Here is a 24,629-nt window from a genome sequence, read left to right on the forward strand (position 1 = left end):
ACAGGAAAATGGACTTTTCTACTCTAAAGATATTTACGTGTAAACAGACATTTCATGTGGAATCAGAGCACATTTGTCCCTTGAACAATTCAATGACGGTATAATGGTAATTCTTTCTTTCCACTTCTCAGTTCTGTGAGTGGCGTATTGTTGATGTTCCATTAATTTCTACCGTCAGCTCTTCATTATCTCCTGGCTGGCCTATAAGTTTATGTTAATTTTGCGTAAAAGTATTTCTTTCCTCTGTGGCTACTCTGGTTGCAACTAGACATGTACCTCCTCACTACAAGTTGGTAAATAAAGAAAGCTACCCCCCCCCAAAAAAAAAGAGAAAGAAAGGAAGAAAATTAGAATTTTGTTAGAGCAAAGACTTGAGTTCTTCATAAACAAACTCCCACTGCTTATAAGATGGAAATGATGCATAATTCTCCTATGATTTGAAAGGTTATCTTCATTAGGACCTCTTGGAATTTTGTATTGACTGACCATTTAGTATTGACTAACCCAGCACTTCAATTCTTTTCACCAGGGTTTCAAAGGGTCTCCTGGTATGGAAGGTTTCAAAGGCATGTTGGGTATCAAAGGAAGACCAGGAATCATTGGATATAAAGGAGAGGTTGGCGATTTTGGAATTCCTGGTTTGAAAGGTCTAACTGGTGAACCAGGCTTGAAAGGTATGTCAACTTATTGTCAAACCAATGTTATGTTTCTTTCACAGTGGCATGGTATGATATTCACAATGAACCAGAATCATTGTTTTTTGTGCACTCAACACATGCAGACTACTACTAGTGACTCCAATGAGTTACACCCCGCCCCAAAAAAAAGAGAAGACATAGTCCCTGTCCTCAATATACTTACAGAGGGCAGCTAGATGGTGTAGTGGATACAGCACTGGCCCTGAAGTCAGGAGAACCTGAGTTCAAATCCGGCCTCAGACCAAACACTTGACACTTATTAGCTGTGTGACCCTGGCCAAGTCACTTAACCCCAATCGCCTTAACAAAAAAAAAAAGACAGTCAAATTAAGAAAGCATATAAGCTGAAGAAAAGCATGTAAAAGTACAAATGATTTAAATGTAAAAACCATATTTAATCCACTGTAGTTAAAGATTATATATGTATGAATATGAGTATATACGTAGTGTGCTTATGTATATACACATGTAGAGAGATATAGATATTTCTATAAGCGTTAACAGAAATTGCTAGGGTGGTTATAGTAACCTAAAGGAACCACATGAGATCAATTTCTAAGGTGAACTATAAGCAAAAATTTGTAGGAGCAAAGAAACACAGTTTGACTAAAAGAATAGGGAAACATTTCTGCTAGGAGTACTTGATATGAATAGAGAAAAGGATATATCAGTATTAGAATGAATCTGTCTCAAAGACCCAATTTAACAATTAAATTCAAAAAACAATTATTAAGCCCATACAGTGGCATTTAAGGAATTAAAGGGAAGACTGAGAGCACTCAAATGTTTAGGACCTTGTTCATTTCATCATTAATAAGCAGCATATTAATAACTTCATTCAAACTGTATCGTTAAGAATGTACCACAGTAGCAACTACAAACAACAATTTTCCAAAATTTAAAATGAGACTCACAAATCTATGACAAAATGTTGAGTCTAGCCTAGGCTATTTTTAAGACTCATAGTATTAAATACTTAGAGGTAGAAGGGCTCCTACAGAACAGCTATGTACCCTCTCATTTTACAAATATGAAACTGAGTCTCAGAACATTAAGTGACTTACTCATGGTCACTCAGGTGGCAGAACCAGAATTTGAGACCAAAGCTCTCAGGGAAGTTTTAGGGTTTAAAATAAATAAAATGTATGTCTCTCTTTTTTATTATAAAACTAAACATCAAAAAATTTGAACCTTTGAAGATATGTATGTGAAATTGTAAACTCCAATTATGTAGTTCATTTTTTGTTTATATTCAGTTTAGCCCAATATTAATAAAAGTCGTTTGCCTCTGTCACTTTCCTTCTGTGTATTTTTTAATGTTCCATTGACTCTTTTCTTTTTCTTTTTTTTTCTGCATCACAATCACTTCATGCCCACTCTCCTCCTACAATTCTTCTTCTTCTGCAAGTAGAAGCCCTCCTGATAATAAATAAGTGTGGTCAAACAAAACAGATTCACACATTGGCTGTGTCTGAAAATGTACGTCTCATTCTGTATCTTTAGTCCATCACTTCTCTTCCAAGAAGTGAGAATCATGCCTCACTAGCTTTCTGGAGTCATGATTGGTCATTTCATTGATCAAAGTTCTTAAATATTTCAAAATTGTTTTCCTTTGTATTATTATATTCATTGTACAAATCATTCTCCAGATTCTGCTCACTTCATTCACCATGCATATTTCCAAACAATTTTTGTGGTAAACTGCTATGTTCCAAGCAACTATCTTGAATATAGTTTTAAAATTGAGTTATATATAAATAGTTTAGGCTAGATTTGCCAGTTTCCAGAGTTAGGAATTCCTCTCCTACTAAAACATCAACTGAGTGCATTTGAAAGTTAATCTATCAAGACCTTATTACATAATTCACTGATGACTTACCCACAGCTTCCTTCTTCCAAAGTATCTCTTTCAATTGACTCAGTTCTTGGAAGCCCTTCTCATGCTAAGAGAGCACACTTTCTTGTCCTGTTCAGCTCACTCATCCCAAAATAGTTGAAATCTCAGTGACTCATCACCGTTAAATGGATATAAAGACACTTCCCCTACCAAACCTAATTGTTGAAGGAAGAAAGTAGCACAAATAAATACACACACACACACACACACACACACACACACACACACACAATCAATAGGCACAATGGCACATGTATGATAATATGGCCAACCTCAGGTGAAGGCTCCCTTACCCTTTGTTATTACACAAGTGCACTGTTGAATTACACAGTTGGCTTCTGGCAGGTTTGGATCGTGTTGACCTTTTAAATTTTTCTGTAGCATTTAGCTGTTCACTAAGAGTACTTATCAATATTTAATGGTGGTCATAAGAGGCTGGCTACAAGGTGTAGTTTGGAGCATCACTTTGTCTCACAATGTAGCTGCCTCTCTTCCCTCTGTGCCTCCTTCCACTTTTGTAAATTAATTTAGAAGCAGCCTCTGTTATGCCTTTTGTTTTCTATACCCAGCTGCCCTCCACCCCTAGCTGCTCCTCTTTTCAGTCCCAATCATTTAGCTCAAACACTATATAGTTCTCTGCCAAACCGATCATTCCTTTTACTCCAACTATGTCATTATCCTTGTTGAGGTCATCCAGTGATAAGCACATTAACCCTAACCAAAGCTGCTCACTTTGGACTTTGTAGTTCCCCTTAAGTCTGTGCCAACTTATGTTACCGTGGTCTCTGGTGCAGCCCCTTCCCAGTTCCTTTGATCGAACTGATTAAATTTATTCTCACGTGGTTTTCTCAATTCCTGCATCTTCCAACACTGAGACTTCCCATGCTTGACTAAGCATACTTCCCTGATATGAATGAATGGAATGGAACATCATTGTATTTTAAGAAATGACAAAAAACATGGTTTCAAGAAACCTAGGAAGACATATGTGAACTGATGGAGAGCAGAACAAGAACAATTTCTACAATAACAACAATGCTGTAAAAACAAGATTGAAAAACTTAAAAATTCTGATCAATGCAATGAGCAAATATGATTCCAATAGACTGATGATGAAAGACGCTTTCCACCCTGTTACAGAAAAACAGTATTCAGGGTGCAAAATGTGACATATAGTTTCCGGACCTGATCAATATGGGAATTTGTTTTGCTTAGTTATGCATATTTGTACAAAAATTCTGGTTTTTTTTTCCTTTGTATTATTAATGCAGTAAGGGGGGAAAGAAAAATAAAATTTAATTTGTAAAAAAAAAAAGTCCATTTATCTCACCAGACTGCCAAAGAATTCCATGACAGAAAAAAGGCTATGAACCCCTGCGTTCAATCTTGAAGTCCTTATGGGCTGAGTGCGTATTTTTTAGTACTGAATTATATAGGTACTGTATAACATCAGGGCCAGGCCAACACACTGGAATTCAGTCCCAGCCATCACTCTAAAACTTTCCTACAATGTAGTAGAGAATATTAAACTCAAGAGCAAGCACTGTTTTTGTTGTTGTTCTTGTGTTTGTATCTACAACACTTAGCATGATGCCTTGCAGAGAGTAGGTGCTTAATAACTGAGTTGAATGTAGGAGTATACTGGATCCAGTACCTACTGGCTATTGAGAGCTAAGTGTTAAATTTTCAGTGTGAAGATTTACACCTTGGAAGTAAGCAAATTCCACAAATCAGGGCTTGATTTGTTGTTTTCTTGATTGTCTAGACTTAAGAAAGTAGTGTAAAAAATGTTAATGATGGAAATTTAACTCAAAAGTACACTGTATCATAAATGCATTTTTTTCAGTGAGCTGATTGTTAAACATTTCTCTGTACACCCCTAGATGAATGTTTTCATTGCCCACTTTCTTATATGCCGTACGGTTCGTGGCAAAGATGACAAGCATTCTCAGTTCAATATGAGTAGCCAAAGTCCACTGTATATATCCACAGACCATTTCTGCCTACAATAGTAGCCTAAGTCATCTTTTGTATGAAAAGCCTTTCAGCATGGGAGTAATAGAGTTTTAGTGCTGGAAGGTTTGTTATAACTTACCTTATAGTTATTTAAGCTTTGGTGAGAGGGCAGGCAGCACACCAGCCCAGTAGTTCATAGCCTCCCAAGACTTAGTGCCTTTGAAGGTGAGCAGGAGAAGGTTTTAGAGTGTGTACCCACCTTTGTTCCTTTATCATAGTTCAGAGGCATCCAAAAATGTCTGTGTTCTGTTCATATTAAGGTAGCCGTGGAGAGCCAGGGCCACCAGGAGCACCTCCAAAATTCCTGCCAGGAATGAAAGACTTCAAAGGGGAGAAAGGAGATGAAGGACCTGTTGGTGGGAAAGGATATTGGGGCACAAAAGGTAAGGTGCTGTCAGCATCATGAAGCTAGCTTCTCCTCTGTGCGTTTAAGGCCAAGGAAAAAATTCATTTCCTCTGCTACTTTTCCTTTGTCCCTTAAGCAAGGGATATCAAAATAGACAGTTTTGTTTTATTTTTGCCATAGAAGATGCAATGCTCAATCTCTGTTAGAAAAGTACTCTTGTTTCATAACTATATTTAAGTTCTCTGGGGTTTTTTCCTCCTGACATCTTCAATTTGATTTCACTGTTAAGCAGGTTCAGTTTCCCATTTTCTGCTTGTCATTCTCCAACAAGAGAACTGTACTGTCAAGTTGAAAGCTTTCCAAGAGCACCACTCTCATTGTCACCAGAGTTTTACATTGAAGTCTTCTTGTAGGTGGACAAGGAATGCCAGGCATTCCTGGACAGGCAGGAATTCCTGGGTTACCTGGGGTGCCTGGTTACATCAAAGGGGCCAAAGGTGAAATTGGTGTTCCTGGAGTGCCTGGTTTGCAAGGATTCCCTGGAATAACTGGTTCTCCTGGTATTAGAGGCTTTCCTGGATTTGTAGGTATTAGGGTAAGTCAATATCCTTCATTTATTTCTTTGTGGGATTTATTTTTTATTTTTCATTTTTCAAGACTGGATCTCCCTACCTTCACCAGGACAGAAGTGCAGAGGCCATTCATGGGCCAACAGTACAGTTGAAACACCATTGAAGCATCTACCCACTCTGTTTCTGACTTGGAGTGGAAGAAAGCCTAATAGACCTCCTGCTCTCAGGGGCTCACCATTTTGGTGCCAGATTTTCTATAGACACTTGATCACCTTAACCATACTAGTTTAGATCCCAGTCTTAAATGATTTATCAACCTTAGCCTCTCTAGGAGCAAGGATCTCATAGGCTTACATCACCACACCTGGTCCTGTACTTTAAAAAAAAAACTATAATAACAGTCTTTAATTTTATTTTTATTTTTTTCTTGTTAACCCTGCTTTATTTTTAATTTTTTTTATATCATTTGAGTTCTATATCACCTTCATTTCAGTCCCACTTCACTCCCAACTAAGCTATCCTCTGTATCAAAGGTGTTTTTGTTTTGTTTTGTTTTGTTTTTTAATGTAAGGGAAAATCAGGTCAGCAAAACCAACCAACTTCAGTGAGTCTAATGGAATCTGCAGTGCTCCATGCCCACAGTGTCCGGCTTCTGCAAAGAAAGGAGAGAGGCAAATTTGCTCAGTACTGGTCCAGGCTTAACTTTGAATTTGTCCTTAATAACAAGATCTCATTCCTTGTTGGTAAAGTCTTTTGGCCCAGCCCTGACCTATTCTGAGTTCATTAAGATAGAAATCATAAAAATGAGAAGTTTTGGATCAAAGGCATTTGTCTTCAATAAACTCATTAATAAGAATCAGAAAATGGTTTACTTGTGCCAGCATCTGAAAGTGATTTAGATGTCAGCGTGTCTACATCACAGCCAGGTCCTGTTCATGTGGTTTTATTGACTAAAGCACTTCAGAATAAGATTGGCTGGTGTGTGAACAGGGATCTGATAACTTCATTAGGCAGTGGGAGAATACAATGCTTTTGTAATCATTAAGGACCCCTAAGACTTCTTGAAGTCAAAATTGTTATGGACCCCATGCCACTTCATTACTTAAAAATCATCTGGAACAGGATGACCCACTTTTATGTAAAGGTCCTCTCACTTCACGACATTGAGCAGTGGGCTTGCATGTTACTGTTGAACCTAACAGAAAAATCTAGCACATTTGAGGAGTGACTCATATTGCAACCTTATTGCCAGCTCTCACCAATGAGGCCCTATCTCTCCTATCTGTTCATCCCTCTTTGGTGTACATCCAGTCTTCAAGATCCCCTGATTTTTTTTTCTTTTCTCTCATCATTTTCCTAAGGCCTCAGATATAACCATCAGTCCCTGAGTGAAAGGGGGAAAAATACTTCCACAACAATCTTATTACTATCAGTCCTGTGACTGGTTCAGACACTGATGATTTAAAAATGGGTTGGAGTGGAAGCAGAGAGAAAATAAAGGCAGATATCAAGATAGAAAGGGAACAAGGGAAATGAATAAGCATTTGTTAAGTGCCTACTGTGTGCCAGGCAGGGGAGCTGGATGGTGCAGTGGATGGAATGCTGAGCCTGGAGTCAGGAAGATGAGTCTTCCTGAGTTCAAACCTTGTCTCAGACACTTACTAGCTATGTGATCCTGGGCAAGTCACTTAACCCTATTTGTCTCAGTTTCCTCATCTGTAAAATGAGCTGGAGAAGGAAATGGCAAACCATTCCAGTATCTTTGCCAAGAAAACCCAAATGGGGTCACAAAGAGTTGGACACAATTCAACAATACATGCGAGATTATCTAAGTAATTCACAAATATTAGCTCCTTTGATTCTCACAACAACCTTGGGAAAGAGCTCTATTATTATTCCCTTTTTCCAATTGAAGAAACTGAGGCAGAAAGAGGTTAAGTGACTTGCCGAGGATCACACAACTAGGAGGTACTTGAGGTTGGATTTGAACTTGGATCTTCCTGACTCCAGACCCAGTACTCTATCCATTGAGCCACCTAGTAGTCTCTAGGCTAGGTGGGGAAGAGAAGAGAGAAAAAGAAATCATGAGGTTTCTACATGCCATTGTGAAAGTGGTTTTCTCTATTTCTCCTTTCTGTACCTTTCACTAAAGGATAAAATATTAGTGATTTGAGAGCACAAGGTAAGCCTTCCTAATAGGGGCTAATAGGTTGTCTAAGAGAGTCTCCTTGAAGGAAATACTGTCATTTGCAAAGTATTTACCACCTGAAACAAGGCAAGTAGTGCCCATTCTCTCTACTTGAAAGAAAGAAGCCCAATTAGACATAGAAGTCTGAAACTGACTGTCCACATTAGCTCATGTGCAATCACAAAGTTTATTCCTTAGCTGGTTCAGCTAGTCATTTTCCCCTCATTGTTGGCATTAGACATTTTGCTGGAAAAAATTTATATTCAAAGGTAAAAATGTTTTACATAAAAATTGTATAGAATTACTTTCATAGTGATAAAAATCATTTCACCTAGTTCATGTTTATCTTCTCGAAGATGAACATACCACCATCATCCCTTCCCCAAGTTAAGTTGAAGTCTTTCATAAGCTTCTACTGCCAAGTAATCATTTCTGTGATCACAAGGCTTTGGGTTTTGGTGGTACACTGAGCATTTTAATAACAGAGGGATCAAAGTGATATTGTCATTCTATTTACTGTGTTTTAAGAAAGCTCCATATGTAATCTTTTCCTAAGGTGACAAGGGTATGCCTGGACGAGAAGGTCTTTTTGGTGAGACTGGAAGTATAGGAGATACTGGTGAGTGTTCTTCTAGATATATTTGGAAAAAAGCATATATAAATTTAAACTAAATAGATCGAAGCCAGTCTTATTTGTAATCCTTTATGTATATAACAGGTGATAAGGGAGACACTATAAACTTAACAGGAAGGCCAGGATTGAAGGGAGAACTGGGCAAATCTGGACTTGCAGATACGTATTTTATTTTAAATCTGAACATCATCAAAAAACATCAAAAAACTTATATTCACTCGCTCCTCCATTCACACAATAAATATTTATGAAGCACCTGCTGTATGCAGTGCATGTACTAGGTTCTGGGGAAGATTTGAAAAATTTGAGGCAGAAAGCCGAGCCCTTAATAGACTACAAAGCTTATTATTTGCTACTAACAAATGAAATGTGCATGGATAAATACCATACTGTATGATAAATGCTGAAGAGATATATACAGAGCAAAGGAAAGGGCATTATTTCCAGCTGCAGGGATCAGGGATAGCTTTAGGGAGGAAGTGGTATTTGATCTGGGCTTTGAAGAATGGATAGAATATCAACAGAATGAAGAGTTCTAGTTTCTTTCAAAGGTTAGCTCAAATACCTACTTCCTACAGGAGGCCTTTCCAGATATCTCCACCTCTTACCCTCCCACTTGCAATTACTACCATATAGATATGTGTGTGTGTGTGTGTGTGTGTGTGTGTGTGTGTGTGTGTGTGTGTGTGTAGCTCCATGAAGAGACTTTAATTTTTTGTCTTTGTATCATCACAGCCAAGAACAGTATTCTATATAACAGGTGACAGGAGCTAAGTGAATTTTTCTTTATTGACTGATTGATTCATTGATTCATTGATTGACTGAAACAGGGGTGGGAGAGGTAATAGAAGTGGCTATTCTAAGTATAGGGAACAGTATGAACAAAGTCATGGAGACAGAAAAGCAGGGGTTATAATATCTGGAGCTCAGAGTACATGAGAGGGAAGGACAGACCCAGATTGGTCCTTGTGCTTTCAATGGTGTAGGGAATTCCCAGTGGGGAAATTTCCTCTGCCTCTACAGATTGGTAATTATTCTTTAACTTGCTCTCTTGAGATGACTTTATCTCCTCTGACAGATGAGTCATATAAACATGGCAAAGGCTAAGAAATAAAGAGACTGAAGTGAATTTTTTTTAATCCAATGATTGGCTAGACATAAAGAAAACAGTGAAGGATTGAACATGGAGAGTGAAGGACTGTCCTTAGCAACAGCTTGGGCCAATCATAATGTCTGCAAGGAGAAAAATAAAACAGCTTTCAATAATAGATTAAAAATGAAAAATATTGTTTGTAGCAAATTCTAAATATTGTAAAACTCAATAAGAAAGAAGCAAACTTTCCCAAGTAGTTTTCCCAAAGTGCTGACATTCATAGCATTTTCTTCTGAATACTGAAGGGGTCTCTCTTGACCTTAAGGAAGTTCTTTTAAAAAGTGCTTTGTAAGGCATGCAGAGGAGGACATAAGGATAATGTGATAAGATTTACTTGAATGAACCAGAATACTCAACAGTTTGGCTGTTTTCACAAATGTGGGGAGAGGGAAGAAAGACAAACCATAAAAATAAATTGAAGGTAGGAGTATGTCATTAGAAATTGATGTCTATTTTTCTGCCTGTAATTTTAGTGGCAGGGGAGAGCTTAGAGGAGTGGTCTGGAACTGGAGGAATTCCAGTTGTGTGTTGTTGTTGTTGAGTTATTTCAGTCATGTCCGACTCTTCATGACCCCCTTTCGGGAGTGATTTGCCATTCCTTCTCCAGCTCATTTTATAGACGAGGAAACTGAAGCAAACAAAGTTAAGTGACTTGCCCAGAGTCACATTACTAGTAAGTGTCTGAGGCCAGATTTGAACTCACAAAAATGTGTCCACCTAACATTAGGCCCAGTACTCTCTTCACTTGGCCACCACCTACACCTTTTCTGTAGGTACTTCCGAGTGAGGAAAGCCCCTTCACTGATACAGACTAAGAATCACCATGCATTTGTTGAACCAAGTGCTGGGGATTAAAAAAGAAAAACAAAGTCTCTGCCCTCAAAGATCTCACGTTCTAGTGAAGACAACATGCAGATAACTATCTACATACAAGATATCTACAGTGTAAATGGAAGATAATCTCATAAGGACACCACAAATGGCAGTGGAGAAGAGGGGTGATGGAAGGGGAAATAGGGAACTGGCAAAGGTGTCTTGCGGAAGGGGAAATTTCAACTGAGTCTTGAAACAAGCTAGATGATCGAGGAGGCAGAAATAAGGAGGAAAAGCATCTCAGCTGTGGAGGACTGGTTGTTCATTTTTAACTTTTAACCTTAGAGAATGGGGGGAGCTAGGTGGTGCAGTGGGTAGCGCATCAGCCCTGGATTCAGGAGGACCTGAGTTCAAATCCAGCCTCAGACACATAACACTTACTAGCTGTGTGAGTCTAGGCAAATCAGTTAAATCCAATTGCCTCATCAGAAAGAAAAAAAAATCTTAGTGAATGGCCTAGGACACTGAGAGATTAAGTAACTTGCCCTGGTTCTCTCAATTCATATTTGTCAGAGGCAGAATTTGAACCCAGGATTTCTTGGCCCTGTATCTATTGCAGCATGCTGCTTCTCTCTAACAAATACAACCTTTATATATTTTTGTACAGGAACAATGTGAGAATTTGTTTTTGCTTGATTATGAATATTTGTCATGAGGTCTTCGTATTTCTTTTTTTCTCTTAAATTACTGGGTCAGGTGGGAAGGGAAGAAAAGTAAATGCATGTTAATTAAAAAAGTAAAGTGAGAAAGGTTTTTTTTAAGTTCTCAAAAGATGTAAAAGATAATTGTTGTACTTTTAAACTAGCCACTCACCAAAACATTCAAAAACCTGTGTCAGAAAATAAAAGTGCAGAAGCAGGCCTGCCTGTCTACCATCCAGTTCCCCTCTCCCACTGACCCAGCTCACAAGGAATGCAAGCACTTATTTAAAGAGAATCTCTTGTTGCAGGTGAGAAGGGCTTCACTGGAGAAAAAGGCACACCTGGAGACCAAGGTTTCACAGGATTGATGGGCATAAAAGGATCTCAAGGCCTTCTTGGACTGAAAGGACAGACAGGTAGCTCGCCTGTTGCTTAGGGGAAAATATTCACCTGTTTCTGAACAAGCGGCCATTACATATCTATTCTGACTACGTTGCCTTAACAATATATGATACCTTGGGCCTGCAAAATATACCGATTCATGCCTATACGAGCATTTTCAGTACTTTCAAAGGTACTAGCAAAAAAGTGATCGATTCCCTTCTTCCTGTCTGCTGCTAATGTTGTCAACAGGGGGATTAAAGGAAACATGAATCTTAGAAAAAGAACAAGGTGACAAGGAAGAGCTTAAAAAATATTTAAGACTTCTTTGTAGCCAAGCAATCATCTCCCATAGCTAAGTCAATAATGTGATTTTGAATGGATTGCTTTTGCAGAAATTAATTATGCTGTTTCCTAAGGCAAATAATAAGATGAATTAAATTGTTCTACTTTTCCTTATTCATATCTAAGAACTTTTGAACAGAAAAAGAATATAATAGAATCCTTTAGGAGCTCTATGGTGTCCACATCAAGACTTTTTCTTGCACGTTGAGCAGGGAAAAGGTGCAAGGTGTTTTCTCCTCCAGACAGTAGAAAAAAATAAGCTAATCTTGCTACAATCAGAATTTTTTTTACAAGACATTTGGGTTTTCCAAATTTAAACTAGGGTTAATAATTCTCTGCACCTCCCCCTCACGTTTTCAACTGCTGTCCAAAAGAACTCTCTTTTCATTTTGTTAATAACATTGCCACTTTCAGGAAAAAAAAAACAACAAATGTCAGTTTCTGAGAATGGTCTAGTACAAGGGATCTTAACCTGGGAGAGATTTTAAAAGGTCCTTGAACGTAATGGGGAAAAAAATTTTCATCTTTATTTTCACTAACCTTTAACTTCGATTTAGCATTTCTTTCAGTTATCTAAAACCATTATTCTGAGAAAGAGTCCATAGGCTTCACTAGATTGTCAAAAGCATCGATGTCCCAAAAAGTATTTAAGAGCCTCTGGTCTAATGTAAGGGTGATTATTCTATCACTTTCCCCTCTGTGTACTTAGAATTAATGATGTCCTTGTCCCACAGGTTTCCCAGGACTGACAGGACTCCCAGGATCCCAAGGGGACCCAGGTTGTGCTGGCCCTCCTGGTGAAAAAGGAGAATCTAGATGGCCGGGGGTTCCAGGCTTATCAGGTAACACACACACGCACACACGCGCACACACACACACACACACGTTATTTAAAACCAATTTTTTCCATTCCATCCTCTTCTTAATTTAAAAAAGTTTAATTGATATCTTTTATTTTTACATCACTTTCCCTTCTGAATATATCCACTCCCTCTGTCTCCTTCCCCCAACCCCCAGCAAGTCATCCCTTGCAACAAATAATAAAAATAAAGGGAGGAGAAGGTGGGGTGGGGAAAAGAGAAGCAGTTCATTGTAGCTAACCAACACATCAGCTGAATCTGGCAGTATAATGCCATCTTCTATAGCCGTAGTCGCCCACCTCTACAAGACAGAGAGATAGGTTCATTCTAGCCTCTCTTTAGAAGATACTCTATTGGTCTTCTTATGAGTGAAATGTAGACCTGCAAACAATGATATGTGAACTGTTTCCGGTTATTCTGGACCAATAAAAATGACTCCAACAGTCATTTGCAAGGCAGAATTTTCTTCCCAAATAAAAACAAAAGGAAATATCAGTTATTGAAATAACTAGTTGTTGAACACGACAAGAACAGGAGAAACGAGCTAAATATCTCTGCTTGTTCATCTCTGATGATTTCCTATTCCATGGAAAGGGCAAGTGACAAGTCAGACTTTCTTTCCTCATTGAGAAAAGAAATTGAAAGCTTCATAGTGAAATGAATTCAATAAACATTAAGCACTTACTATAGGTAAGACACTGCACTGGGTATTATGGATATGAAGATGAGTGTTTCCCATCAGCTACTTCTTCCAGAAGGCAGAGCCATACTCTATCTTGGCACACCATTCATGATACCATAGTCTAAGGCTGTAGATATGATACAGTCTCTCGTTCACATTCTCATCCACCACAATCACTGAAAGAATTGTACTTTTCCATTTCACTAGTTTGGAAATATGGAGTTCAAGAAATCCAAAAGGATGGGACATCCTATCAGGCTATTTGTTTTTGCATAGTATAACTTGAGTGAGTCAAATACATTTTCACGTTTTTTAATAAAAGAGTTACAATAGAGATTTAGGAAAAACAGTAATTTTATACACCAAGATAAATGGTACGGTTGCTGTATATTTTCAAAAAAGGTTAATGCATTATGTGAATGTGTGTTGTTATATGTAAGCTATTTCAGATCAAATACTTTTAAATGATTTCTGTCATTGGAAACATAATTGGCATTTCTGGACATGAGATAATTGTGGGTGAATTCCAACAGGTTTCCCTGGCATCAGAGGACTCAGTGGACTACATGGCTTACCAGGCACTAAAGGCTTGCCCGGATCTCCAGGTACTCTCCTGCTGCATTTGCCCATCTCATTGTACATATACATGGTAGTAGTAGAGTTAGTCTATGAATTCTACTGAAAATTTTACAAGAACTCTGTTTGGGATTATAATTGTTTTTTTGGATATAAGTGTTTGGCTGGGTTGAAATATGTGGAGCAATTGTCATTGCTGAGTGGGTTAATGTTTGTAGGTGCAAGTTGTGATGCCTTATCTTAGCTTTTAGAAACTGGGACTTCTAGAGATCTTAGAACTAGCCTTCTATTTAGAGATTATTTTAAATAAGCCTATCAACCTCATCATTCTAAAGGTATTCAGTGACTTGGGTAGCAAAGACCAGGCCTTCTCTGTGTTCCTTTCATGAGGAGTCTGTGGGAAAAAAAGAAAAATAAATGTTTTTTTTAAAAATAGTATCTTTATGTTCATTTTTACGTTTTTGTACAGTGTGATTGTCAAAAAAAAATTGGCTTCTTCCAAAATTGATTATTTTTTTAAAAGTAGCATGTAGTAAACAGTTGGTGTCTAATCTGTCCCCAGGCATTGAGACATTAAAGGGTCTTTAAGAGCCAGGACTCAAAAAACACAACTGCTTTTCATAGCACTCTTTTGCTACATTCTTGAAAGTATCAGTGCATATTTATTACAGAAAATGATGCAAGGCCCATTGTTTCTAAAGGCAGCTATAATAGAATAAAATTTGCATCAAGTTAGTTCCTTCTGGGACACCACAATGCTGTTCCTTGTGTTGGATTTATTCCTAGAAAGGAAGTCATTTCTTATACCATGGAATGCTGCCATCCACCATCACTCTCCCTGAGAAATTATTGTTACTAAAATTTCTGCATGATACAGTATTGGAAGACTGAGGAGATTCTTGGAAAAAACTTTCCTTATTTGGAAATTTAATTTATTTTCTAATTGCCATCCTTTACCTTTCCATTTGTTGGCTAATGTTACTGAAAAAAATGTGGGGCTAGGCACAAGAGCATATGTCTAAATAGCATTTCAATTACAGGTCACAAAGTCAGGAACAATTGATGTTAGATAGTCACAATGTGACTCAAATGTGTACTGATAAGGTTTCAAATAATATTTTATTTTCACTGCATTTATCATTACAAATAATATAATAAATGTAAATAATTAATACATGATACATAATATATTTATTATACAAATATATGTAATTTATAAATAAATACTTTAAATATAATTTATATATTTTAAATTTTATGTAATTTACATATAAATTATATAAATAATATATAATAAATAATTTATGGATGAGCTGTACTGACAAGATTTTGAATAATATTTTATTTTCTCTTTATTTTTAATAATAACAACTGGCATTTATGCAGCAAAGTGCTTTACATATGTAAAATTGCATCTAATCTTCACAAAGATCCATTGAGATAAGCACAAGTATTACTATTCCCACTTTAGAGATATGGAAATTGAGTCTCAAAGAAGCCATTGACTTGCCTGTGGTCACTTAAATACTAAGTGAAAGTGGATGGAATTCAACCCCAGGTTTCTTCTGACTCCAACTCCTGATTTCCTTCTATTACATCATGCTACTTCTATTTATAAACATACTGAGACAAAGCTGGGTGGAAAGAACAGTAGAAAAGGAATTCTAGGTTTAGGGTGAGAACTACCTTCTCATCCTGACTAGATTTTAGACCATTTCAACCCCTTGGGTTTTAATTTCTAATACAAAACTAAGAGGCTGAACTGATTCAAAATTTACTAACCTTAGACATCATTATGTTCCTCTGCTTTTAACTGCATTGCATAGACTTGGTTTTACTTGATTTAAGAAAATTAATATTTTATACCCATGTTGTATTAACATCTGGTTTCTATTTCAACTCCACAATAGGTGCAGATGGCTATGGGAATCTTGGCTTCCCTGGTGCTTTTGGAGAGAGGAGAGCCTAACACAATTCCAGGTCCCCTGGGAGCACCAGGGCAGAAAGGAGAGAGGGGAACCCTAGGTGAGACATTGAATTTGCCAAAAGATGTGTTGTCCCCGATGATAGGTTGAATTCAAGAGAAGAAGCCCAGGTGCCTTTCTGTGTAAACAGAGGGTTGGATAGAGATAAGACAAAGGAGGGCTCTGGGGAAAGTGCTAATTACTCAGTTTCAGGATACTCCAAGCAACAGTCCTATCACATCTTCTGAGCCAAGCCTGATTTAGGGTGGATTTCATAGATGAACAGAAGATTGATCAGGGAAACTTAATAGGAGTCCTGGCAATTGAGTGAGAAAAGTTCACATGTGCACCAATACTTATCTATGAACTCTTTGTGACTACTAACTAGATCCTTTGTGGGAGCTAGGTAGATTGACTCAAGGACAAGAAAAGACAAGAGGCTAGATTGCTGTCTTTAGGTATTTGATGGGTTGTAATAGAACAGAAGATTGGAATTATTATGCAGGGATCCAGAGGATAGAACTGGAACCAATATTTAGAAGCTACAAGAAGGCAGTCTGCCTCAGTCTTTTGAATACTTAGAGCAGTCACCAAATGAAATGGGCTGCTTCAGGATTTAAGGCTTTCCATAAAAAGGCTAATTCTTCCAACTCTAAGATTCTATGATTTTAGATATTCCCCAGTATTCTACCAGTGAATAGAGAACTGGGCCTGGAGGCAGTAAGACTCATCTTCCTGAGTTCAAATCTGGCCCCAGATGCTTACTAGCTCTATGACCCTGGGCAAGTCACTTAACCCTGTTTGCCTCAGTTCCCTCATCTGGAAAATGAGCTAGAGAAGGAAATGGCAAACTACTCTAATATCCTGGCCAAGAAAACCCCAAACGGGGTCACAAAGACTCAAACATGACTGAAAACGACTGAACAACCACAAAAGTGTTCCACCAAACATTTTCTTTCTGAACTTTCAAATGTCTAATGCATGCACCTATAAGAAGACGTATTGTAGACCCTGTACTTGCAGTTATTAACCTATCGAGCATTTATATGTATATGCATACATATATATGTGTATATATATATATATATACACATATACACACACATACACACACACAGACATATATGTATTTGTTGTTACCTACTATTTAATGACAGTAGCTAATAAGTAGAGCCAATGACTAACCTGGTTTCTTAAAACATCAAGTGAATCAGGCTCTCTATGGTGGGTTTCCTCCTCCCCCACACCCCAATCTTTTAATTGCTTACTTTACAGAACCAAATGGCCCAGATAACATCAGGAAAGATACTCTCTTTAAACACATTCAAAGTTTACATTAATTTATATGTGACACTCATATTTACTGTTCAGACATTCACTAGCTATGTGACCTTGGGCAAGTCACTTAACCCACTTTGCCTCAGTTCCTCATCTACAAAATGAGCTGGAGAAGGAAACAGCAAAACATTCCAGTATCTTTGCCAAGACAACCCCAAAAAGGGTGACAAAGAGTTGGGCGTGACTGAAAAACGGCTAAACAACAACAACAACAACAAAAGATCATGGAACTATTGTGAATCTGATTTCCACTCACTCCATCAAGTCTTTTACGTTGACATATTTCATTTCTGGCATTTTGTTACTAAGTGTAATGTCATCCAGTGCTTTTGCTGAAATTTAAGCAAATTCAGTTGATAGTTAAGCTATGGATTTTGCCAAATGGCTTGTTCTTGGATTAGCCCTAAATTCACAGCATCACCAATCTGAGAAGAAATGGATTTCTGAGGCCACTTAATCCAATCCCAAACCCCACTTTTACAGTTGAGGAAACTGAGGCCCAAGAAGGTTTAGTAACTTCCCAAGATCACACAAGTAGAAATTCTCAGATATGGGATTTGAACCCAGATTCTCTGATTTCATAACATTATGCTACATTCCCATTCAATATTCAGTTTCTTCTTACTGAAAATATGTTAGATATTTCATTAACGTCTGGCTCCCTTTTGATTTTCAATGCAGTCCAAGCATTCATTTTCCAGCTTTTCTTATTTCCATAGTTATGAAGATCAGTAGGAAGATTCTTGAGAAAATGCCTTTGTTTTCCTGTTAATTCCAACCAAATGACTCATGATTGCTACATACTGTCATTAAGACAGACTTAATAACTGTAGTTAATTCTCCTTTTTGTTAAAAAGAAAGAAGAAGAAGGAGAAGAAGGAGAAGAAGAAGAAGGCGGAGGAGGAGGAGGAGGAGAAGGAGAAGAAGAAGAGAAGAAGAAGAAGAAGAAGAAGAAGAAGAAGAAGAAGAAGAAGAAGAAGAAGAAGAAGAAGAAGAAGAAGAAAGAAGAAGAAGAAGAAGAGAAGAAGAAGAAGCCAGGAAGGCAAGCAATTAGCATTTATTAAATGCCAACCAGTTCAGAGATGTCATGAGATCATCTTACTCAAAAGTTTTCCATTATTTTCTGAAGCTTAAAATTCTCTTTGAGTTACTTTATAAGCTCCTTGAGGGCACAGACTGCCTTTTTTCTTGCATTTGTATCCCCACTGCTTATCATAACGCCTGACCCATAATAAGGGCTTTAAGAACTGATTGTTGATTGACTGACTTAGATGTTGTTTTTTTCCTCCCGCTGCAGCTGATGGCATTTAAACATTTAGGTTCAATAAATCCAACCACTTGCTGTTCACAATTGATCATATTGAAGAGGTATAGATATTTCTAATCTTCCTATTATGCATTTCCTTCTTCCTGCTCTAAATATGCCTGAACAGAAACTTTGTTTCACAAGTCTGAATGTCTCTTAATTCTGCAGTTATAGATGTTAGCATGTCATAAAGACAAAAGGGAAAAATATGGCAGACTGCTTTTCAAGGTTCAGAATTCACAATTTCAATTATAGATTCTAGTGTGCCATGCCAATGTCTTCTCTCCCTGTCCCTAACAATAGGAAGTTTATCGTTCAGTTGTTTTTCAGTTGTGTCTGATTGTTCATGCCCCCATTTGGGGTTTTCTTGGCAAAGATGCTAGAGTGGTTTGCTATTTCTTTTTCCAGCTCATTTTACAGATGAGGAAACTGAGGTAATAAGGTTAAGTGACTTGCCCAGGGTCACACAGCTAGTAAGTGTCTGAGGCCAGATTTGAACTCGGGAAGATGAATCTTCCTTACTCCAGCCCTGACACTCTATCCACTGCACCACTTAGCTGCCCCTATAGGGAGATACTTTCCTATAATGATGATGATAATAGTAACAACAACAGCTAGCACTTATGTAATGCTTTAAGGTTTGTGAAGTACTTTACATAGGCTAACTCATTTGATCCTCACACAACTGTATGAGGTAGGTGCTATTCTTACCCTCATTATCAAATAACATTATCAAATGACATAATATTTGTAAAGCACTTAGCACAGTGCCTGGCACTTATGGTGCTATTCCCTTCCTATTTTACAGATGAGGAAACTGAGACACAGAAAGGTTTAATGACTTTCTCAGTTATCACACAGCTAGTAAGTGTCTAAGGCAAGATTTGAACTCACATGTTTCTGACTTAAAACCACATGCTCTTTCCACCTTACCACCTAGCTGCCTGATCACATAGCTAGCATTTTCATATTGTTTTAAGGTTTGCAAAGTGCTATGCAAATATTATTCCATTTAATCCTCACAAAAGCCCAGGGAAATAGGGGCTATTATCCCCCTTTTATGTTGAGGAAACTGAGGCAAACAAAGATTAAGTGATTTGCCTAGGATCAAACAGCCAGTAAATGCCTCAGTCCAGATTTGAACTTAGGTCTTCCTAACTCCAGGCCTATTATAACATAGCACTTGTGTGATATTTTTTGATGTGGTGAGTTGGGTGGCAGTATTTTAGGTTAGTCCCTACCCTTAGTTGTGGAACCTAAAAGAAAGGAGTAGGAGGGAAGAATGTTGCCATACAAGGGTGAGAAGCTCAGGAGAGGGGAGAAGAGTCATCTTAAGAGATTTAATAGATTTCCTTGTTAAAGGGGATCTCTACAATATACCACTCCCCCAATGAATGGCAAGTAACTCATGTCAACTCTATTATCACCTTGGTCCAGGATAATAAGGAACAAGGATAAAGCAAATTCCCTGATTATCCCAAGGTATCATTTTTTGACGCCTTTGTTTCAACTTTCTCCTCCACCAAAACTTTACCCAGAGCTGTGGTCGTGTCAAAAAAGAGCTCATTTAGGTTTTATTTCCTTTCCTTAGTGGGCTTTCTAGAGTTGAGGTGCTAATGAGCTGTGAAAAACCAAGGCCTGACTCCCTCAGGCCAGGGATCTGAATAATGATAGTTCTTGAATAAAACAGAGTTAGCTGAGACCAGTATGAGAAAGTAGGAATGGGGGGAGGTTATGTTCATGAGTAGAGGAAACCCTAACAAGGAGATCACATCCAAGGTTGGGGGAAAAAATTGGAGGACAACATGGGTTGTGTGTGCATTTCATTTGCATAAATAAGGATGTAGAATGATTTCTCTGTAGGGTTCAAGTACTCCTGGAATGAAGCCATAGTATACCCTGCTTCATCCTGGCCCACTAGACTATCATCATTCATCAACCAGTCCTCAGTGGTTCTAACTGCTTGGTACATTATAAAATGATGCTATTACCAATTGAATTCAGCCAACAGTTGTTAAGCACATACACTATGTATAGCATTGTGTCAGCTGCTAGAATTTCAAAAATGCAAAACAAGAGTCACTGTCCTCAAGGGAGCTTACAGTCTAATGGAGGAATGGTTAATTAATGGGGTAGCTAATTAATTCCTATTGGGGGAACACAACACTCACACATAATATATTATTAATAATAATAGCACATAATAGGACACTACATAAGTATGACATCAGGTATAACCCAATAAGATCAAAGGAGGACTCTTGACAAGGAAAACTTCAGTGGAGGGGATGCCCATCAATTGGGGAATGGCTAAACAAATTGTGGCATGTGATCATGATGGAATACTACTGTGCTATAAGAAATGATGAGCAGGTTGTTTTTAATAAAACCTGGAAAGACTTGCATGAAATAATGAAGAGTGAAATGAGCTGAACTGAGAGAATTTGTATATAGTAACAGCAATATTGTTCAAAGAAGAACTGTGATGTTCTTTGAGTACTATAAATACTCAGATCAACTACAAAGGACCCAGGAAGGAAGATGATATCCACCGCCAGAGAAAGAACTGATAAATAGAAGTGTACATAGTATGGTTTTTACATGTGTGTGTCTGTGTGCGTGTATTTCTGTGTCACATGGTGGCTCTCTCTAATGCAGAGTGGGGAGGGAGGGGAGACAATTTAGAACTTAAAATATAACAGAAATAAATTTAATTTAACTTAAAAAAGAAAATTTCAGAGAGATAACATATTTTTTTACCGAATGGGGAATCAAGGAAGTTTTTATGGAGTTGGCAGGGCCTGATTTGGGCCTTGAAGGAAAAGAAGAATTTCAACATGGAGAAAGTATGCCCCAGGCATGAGGGGCATCTATATGAAAGCAAAGAAATGGGAAAAATTTAGATAAGATCAGGGATTATTTGGCTGGAATATGTAGTATGTAAATGGTAATGGAAAGGATTATATTTGTTGTTCAGTTGTGTCTGACTCTCTGTGACGCCATTTGAGGTTTTCTTGGCAAATATACTAGAGTGGTTCATCATTTCCTTCTCCAGCTCATTTTACAGATGAGGAAACTGAGGCAAACAAGGCTAAGTGGTTTGTCCACAGCTAGTGTGTCAGGGATCTGGATTTGAACTCATGAAGATGAATCTTCCTATTCCAAGTCCAGTGCTCTACCTACTGCACCACCCAGCTGCCCAAAGTGGGGGAGGATAAACAAGGGCCATATTAGGAAATGGCCTTCAATGAGGAGTTTGTATTTTATCCTATAAGCAATAGGGAGCCACTGAAGTTTTTTTGAAGAAGGGATTGACATTGTCAGGCCAGTACATTAGTACGATTATTTTTAGCAGCAATAGTATGATAGCCTCAGTGAGAAGTGATGTTAGCCTAAACTAAGGCAATGACAGGGTTAATGGAGAAAAGGAAGGTATGAGAGATGATGTGTGGAGATAGAACTGACAGAATGTAATACATATGATGTGTTTTTTTTTTTTACTATTGTGTCAGAAAAGCATACTTTTTTTTTATTCTCAGGGGCACAAGGTCCTTCTGGTAGCCCAGGAATTCAAGGGTTTCCAGGATTTCCTGCACCTTCCAATATCTCTGGGTTACCAGGTGACAAAGGAGCACCAGGTCTATTCAGATTACAAGGTAAATTATATATTTTGTATTTGTGCTTTGAGATCGTTGGACAGTTATTAACTGACCAGTCTGATACAGGTATAAAACTTTCACACATCTTTTATTTTCACACCATCTTCTGACCATTGTCAAAAAAATGTGGCTCAAAAAAACAAAAAACTTGTCATTTCCTTTCTTCCTAACCACACTTACCTTTGAGGACCTGAAGAAGGACCTCACACCAACCCAACGTGCATTTAGAGTACAAAAGTCTCTCCTTAATCATGTTTTTACAGCGTATTGACTACCAGTTATTGTGATCGCGATATCCCCTGACTTCTTCTGTTAGAGTCAACTTTTGACTATTTACACCAGGAGCAGATACTTCCCAAAATCACGTACTTTGGAAAAGACTCTAGAACACTCTTCCAGTAAATCTGTCTTTCCTAACTGTGACTTATGTAGATTCATGTTAAAAATTAGTCTGCATTTCCTGAGCAGCTAACCAGCAAGATGTGGAATGTGTTAGGTAGCAAAAGGAAGTCGACTTGGTATCAAACATTTATCATCGACAAGGTTGTCTTTGTACTTCTGTGACTGTGAGTACCTTTGGGTACAGAGAATATCATTTATCTTTTTCCTCACATCTAATTGCTGATGTCCACAGGTTACCAAGGCCCCCCAGGAGCACCTGGGCCATCATCTTCCCCCAGAATCAAAGGAGAAGTAGGAAGTCCAGGACTTTCGGGAGAAAGGGAACCCAAAGGATAGGCAGGAGATCCCAGACCCCGGGGCAGACCTGGAGTGTATGGACTCCCAGGAGAAAAAGGTAATTTTCCACAAAAAGGATGAATGTCTTATCTAGGTGACAAATAAGATTTGATCATGAATGGAGAGGAAGAGGGGAGAGCAGATGAAGAGGGAGAATTAAACTGGGGTAATTATTATTTAACATTATGAGTGTAAAGACATTTAATTCAACTCAGCAAATAATTATTATGCATTGATTAAGGCCAAGGCACTATTCTGAGCATTGGGGATAGCAGATAGGGACTGGACTTGCAATTTTATTGGCATAGAGAGCTGCTGGTAAGGAACTTCCTCTCCCAGTGTAGGTGAGTTTCTTCTCTGCAGCCCATAGACTTATTTTTTTTTTAAATGAAGCCATGGGTAGAAGTATTATTGTTGTTCAGTTATATCAGTCACGTCCAATTCTATGTGACCCCATATAGGATTTTCTTGGCAAAGATCCTGGAGTGGTTTGCCATTCCTTCTCCAGCTCATTTTACAGGTGAGAAAACTGAGGTAAACAGGGTGAAATGACTTGTCCAGAGTTACACAGCTAGTAAGTATCTGAGGCCAGATTTGAACTTAGAAGAACTTTGAACTTCTAAAGCATTGAGAGATTAATGACTTTGCCCAGGGTTACACAGCTAGTCTGTGTCAGAGGCAGGACTTGGGCCCAGGTCTTCCTGGCTCTGAGGCCACCTTGCCTGTCAGAACACTATAGTGACAAAAATGAAACAGTCCTTGCCCTCCAGGAGCTTGCATTCTCTCTGGGGGACATTTCATGTGTACTAATTCATGTGCATAGATGAGCAAATGCCAGATAAATGGAAGAGGGACAAAACCCAGACAGCGAAGGGAATTAAAAAAAAGTCCCCATAGAAGGGGACAATGCAGTCCTGACATGAAAGAAAAGATTGTCTACCATGGCACAGGAATGGGAGATTCAAGGCACTGTTTGGCTGGAGTAGAAGGTACATGTAGGGGAGTAATGTCAAATAAGTCTTTAAAGGGAGGCAGAAACCAGAGTGTACAGAACTCTAAATGACAAGTTGAGGGGCTTGTATTTTATCTGAGAGGCAACAGAAAGCCATAGAATTCTTGAGTTGAGAAGTAACATAGTCAGACCTGTATTTTAAGAATATTGTTTTGGCAACAGTATTGGCAACAGGATTGAAGAGGAGAGAGATACAAGAAGTCTCCAGGGGACTACTGTCATAGCCTTCTAGATGGTCTCCTTACTTCTTGTAAGGAGGTCACATTGACATAAAAAAATAGACTTGGGAATGGGGCAGCTAGGTGGCAAATTGGATAGAGCACTGGACTTAGAATCATGAACTCATCTTCATGAGTTCAAATCTGAACTCAGACACTTACTATCTGTGTGACCCTAGGCAAATCACTTAACCCTGTTTATCTCAGTTCATCCATAAAATGAGCTGAAGAAGGAAATGGCAAACTATTCTAGTGTCTTTGCCAAGAAAACCCCAAATGGGGTCATGAAGAATCAGACATGACTGAAACGACTAAACAACAAGGAATGGGGCGGGGGGGGGGGATGGAAGGACAGGAGGTTGTGAACCCAGTAGAGGAATTTCAGAATTCTGATTCTTGGAGGGAGAATTGATAGTGAGATCAAAAGCATGGCCGTACTATGGCCCTGAGATGGGAAAATGTCGGTTGGGGGAGTTGAGATTGATCAACTGAGAGGTCACACATACATAACATAAACTGCCATTTATATTTG

The 24,629-nt window shown here is 38.3% G+C and overlaps 1 protein-coding gene and 1 long non-coding RNA gene across 2 annotated transcripts in view; both read left to right on the forward strand.

Annotated features, from left to right (window-relative positions):
* Positions 1–5,692, forward strand: part of LOC144454877 (uncharacterized) — a 40,796-nt gene extending 35,104 nt beyond the window's left edge. Inside the window, 4 exon segments of the mRNA XM_078147668.1 lie at positions 528–674; positions 4,872–4,994; positions 5,371–5,552; positions 5,615–5,692. Of these exon segments, the coding sequence (XP_078003794.1) occupies positions 528–674; positions 4,872–4,994; positions 5,371–5,552; positions 5,615–5,692 (530 nt within the window).
* An 8,124-nt stretch (positions 5,693–13,816) lies between these two features.
* On the forward strand, positions 13,817–22,122 carry LOC144454781 (uncharacterized). Its single transcript, XR_013483318.1, has 3 exons — positions 13,817–13,891; positions 15,773–15,887; positions 22,010–22,122. It is a non-coding gene; the product is annotated as an uncharacterized LOC144454781 (long non-coding RNA).
* Positions 22,123–24,629: the final 2,507 nt, after the last annotated feature.

Source organism: Phascolarctos cinereus, unplaced genomic scaffold, assembly GCF_003287225.1.
Source record: "Phascolarctos cinereus isolate Bilbo 61053 unplaced genomic scaffold, phaCin_HiC Scaffold_7;HRSCAF=346, whole genome shotgun sequence".
NCBI classification, from domain to species: Eukaryota; Metazoa; Chordata; class Mammalia; order Diprotodontia; family Phascolarctidae; genus Phascolarctos; species Phascolarctos cinereus.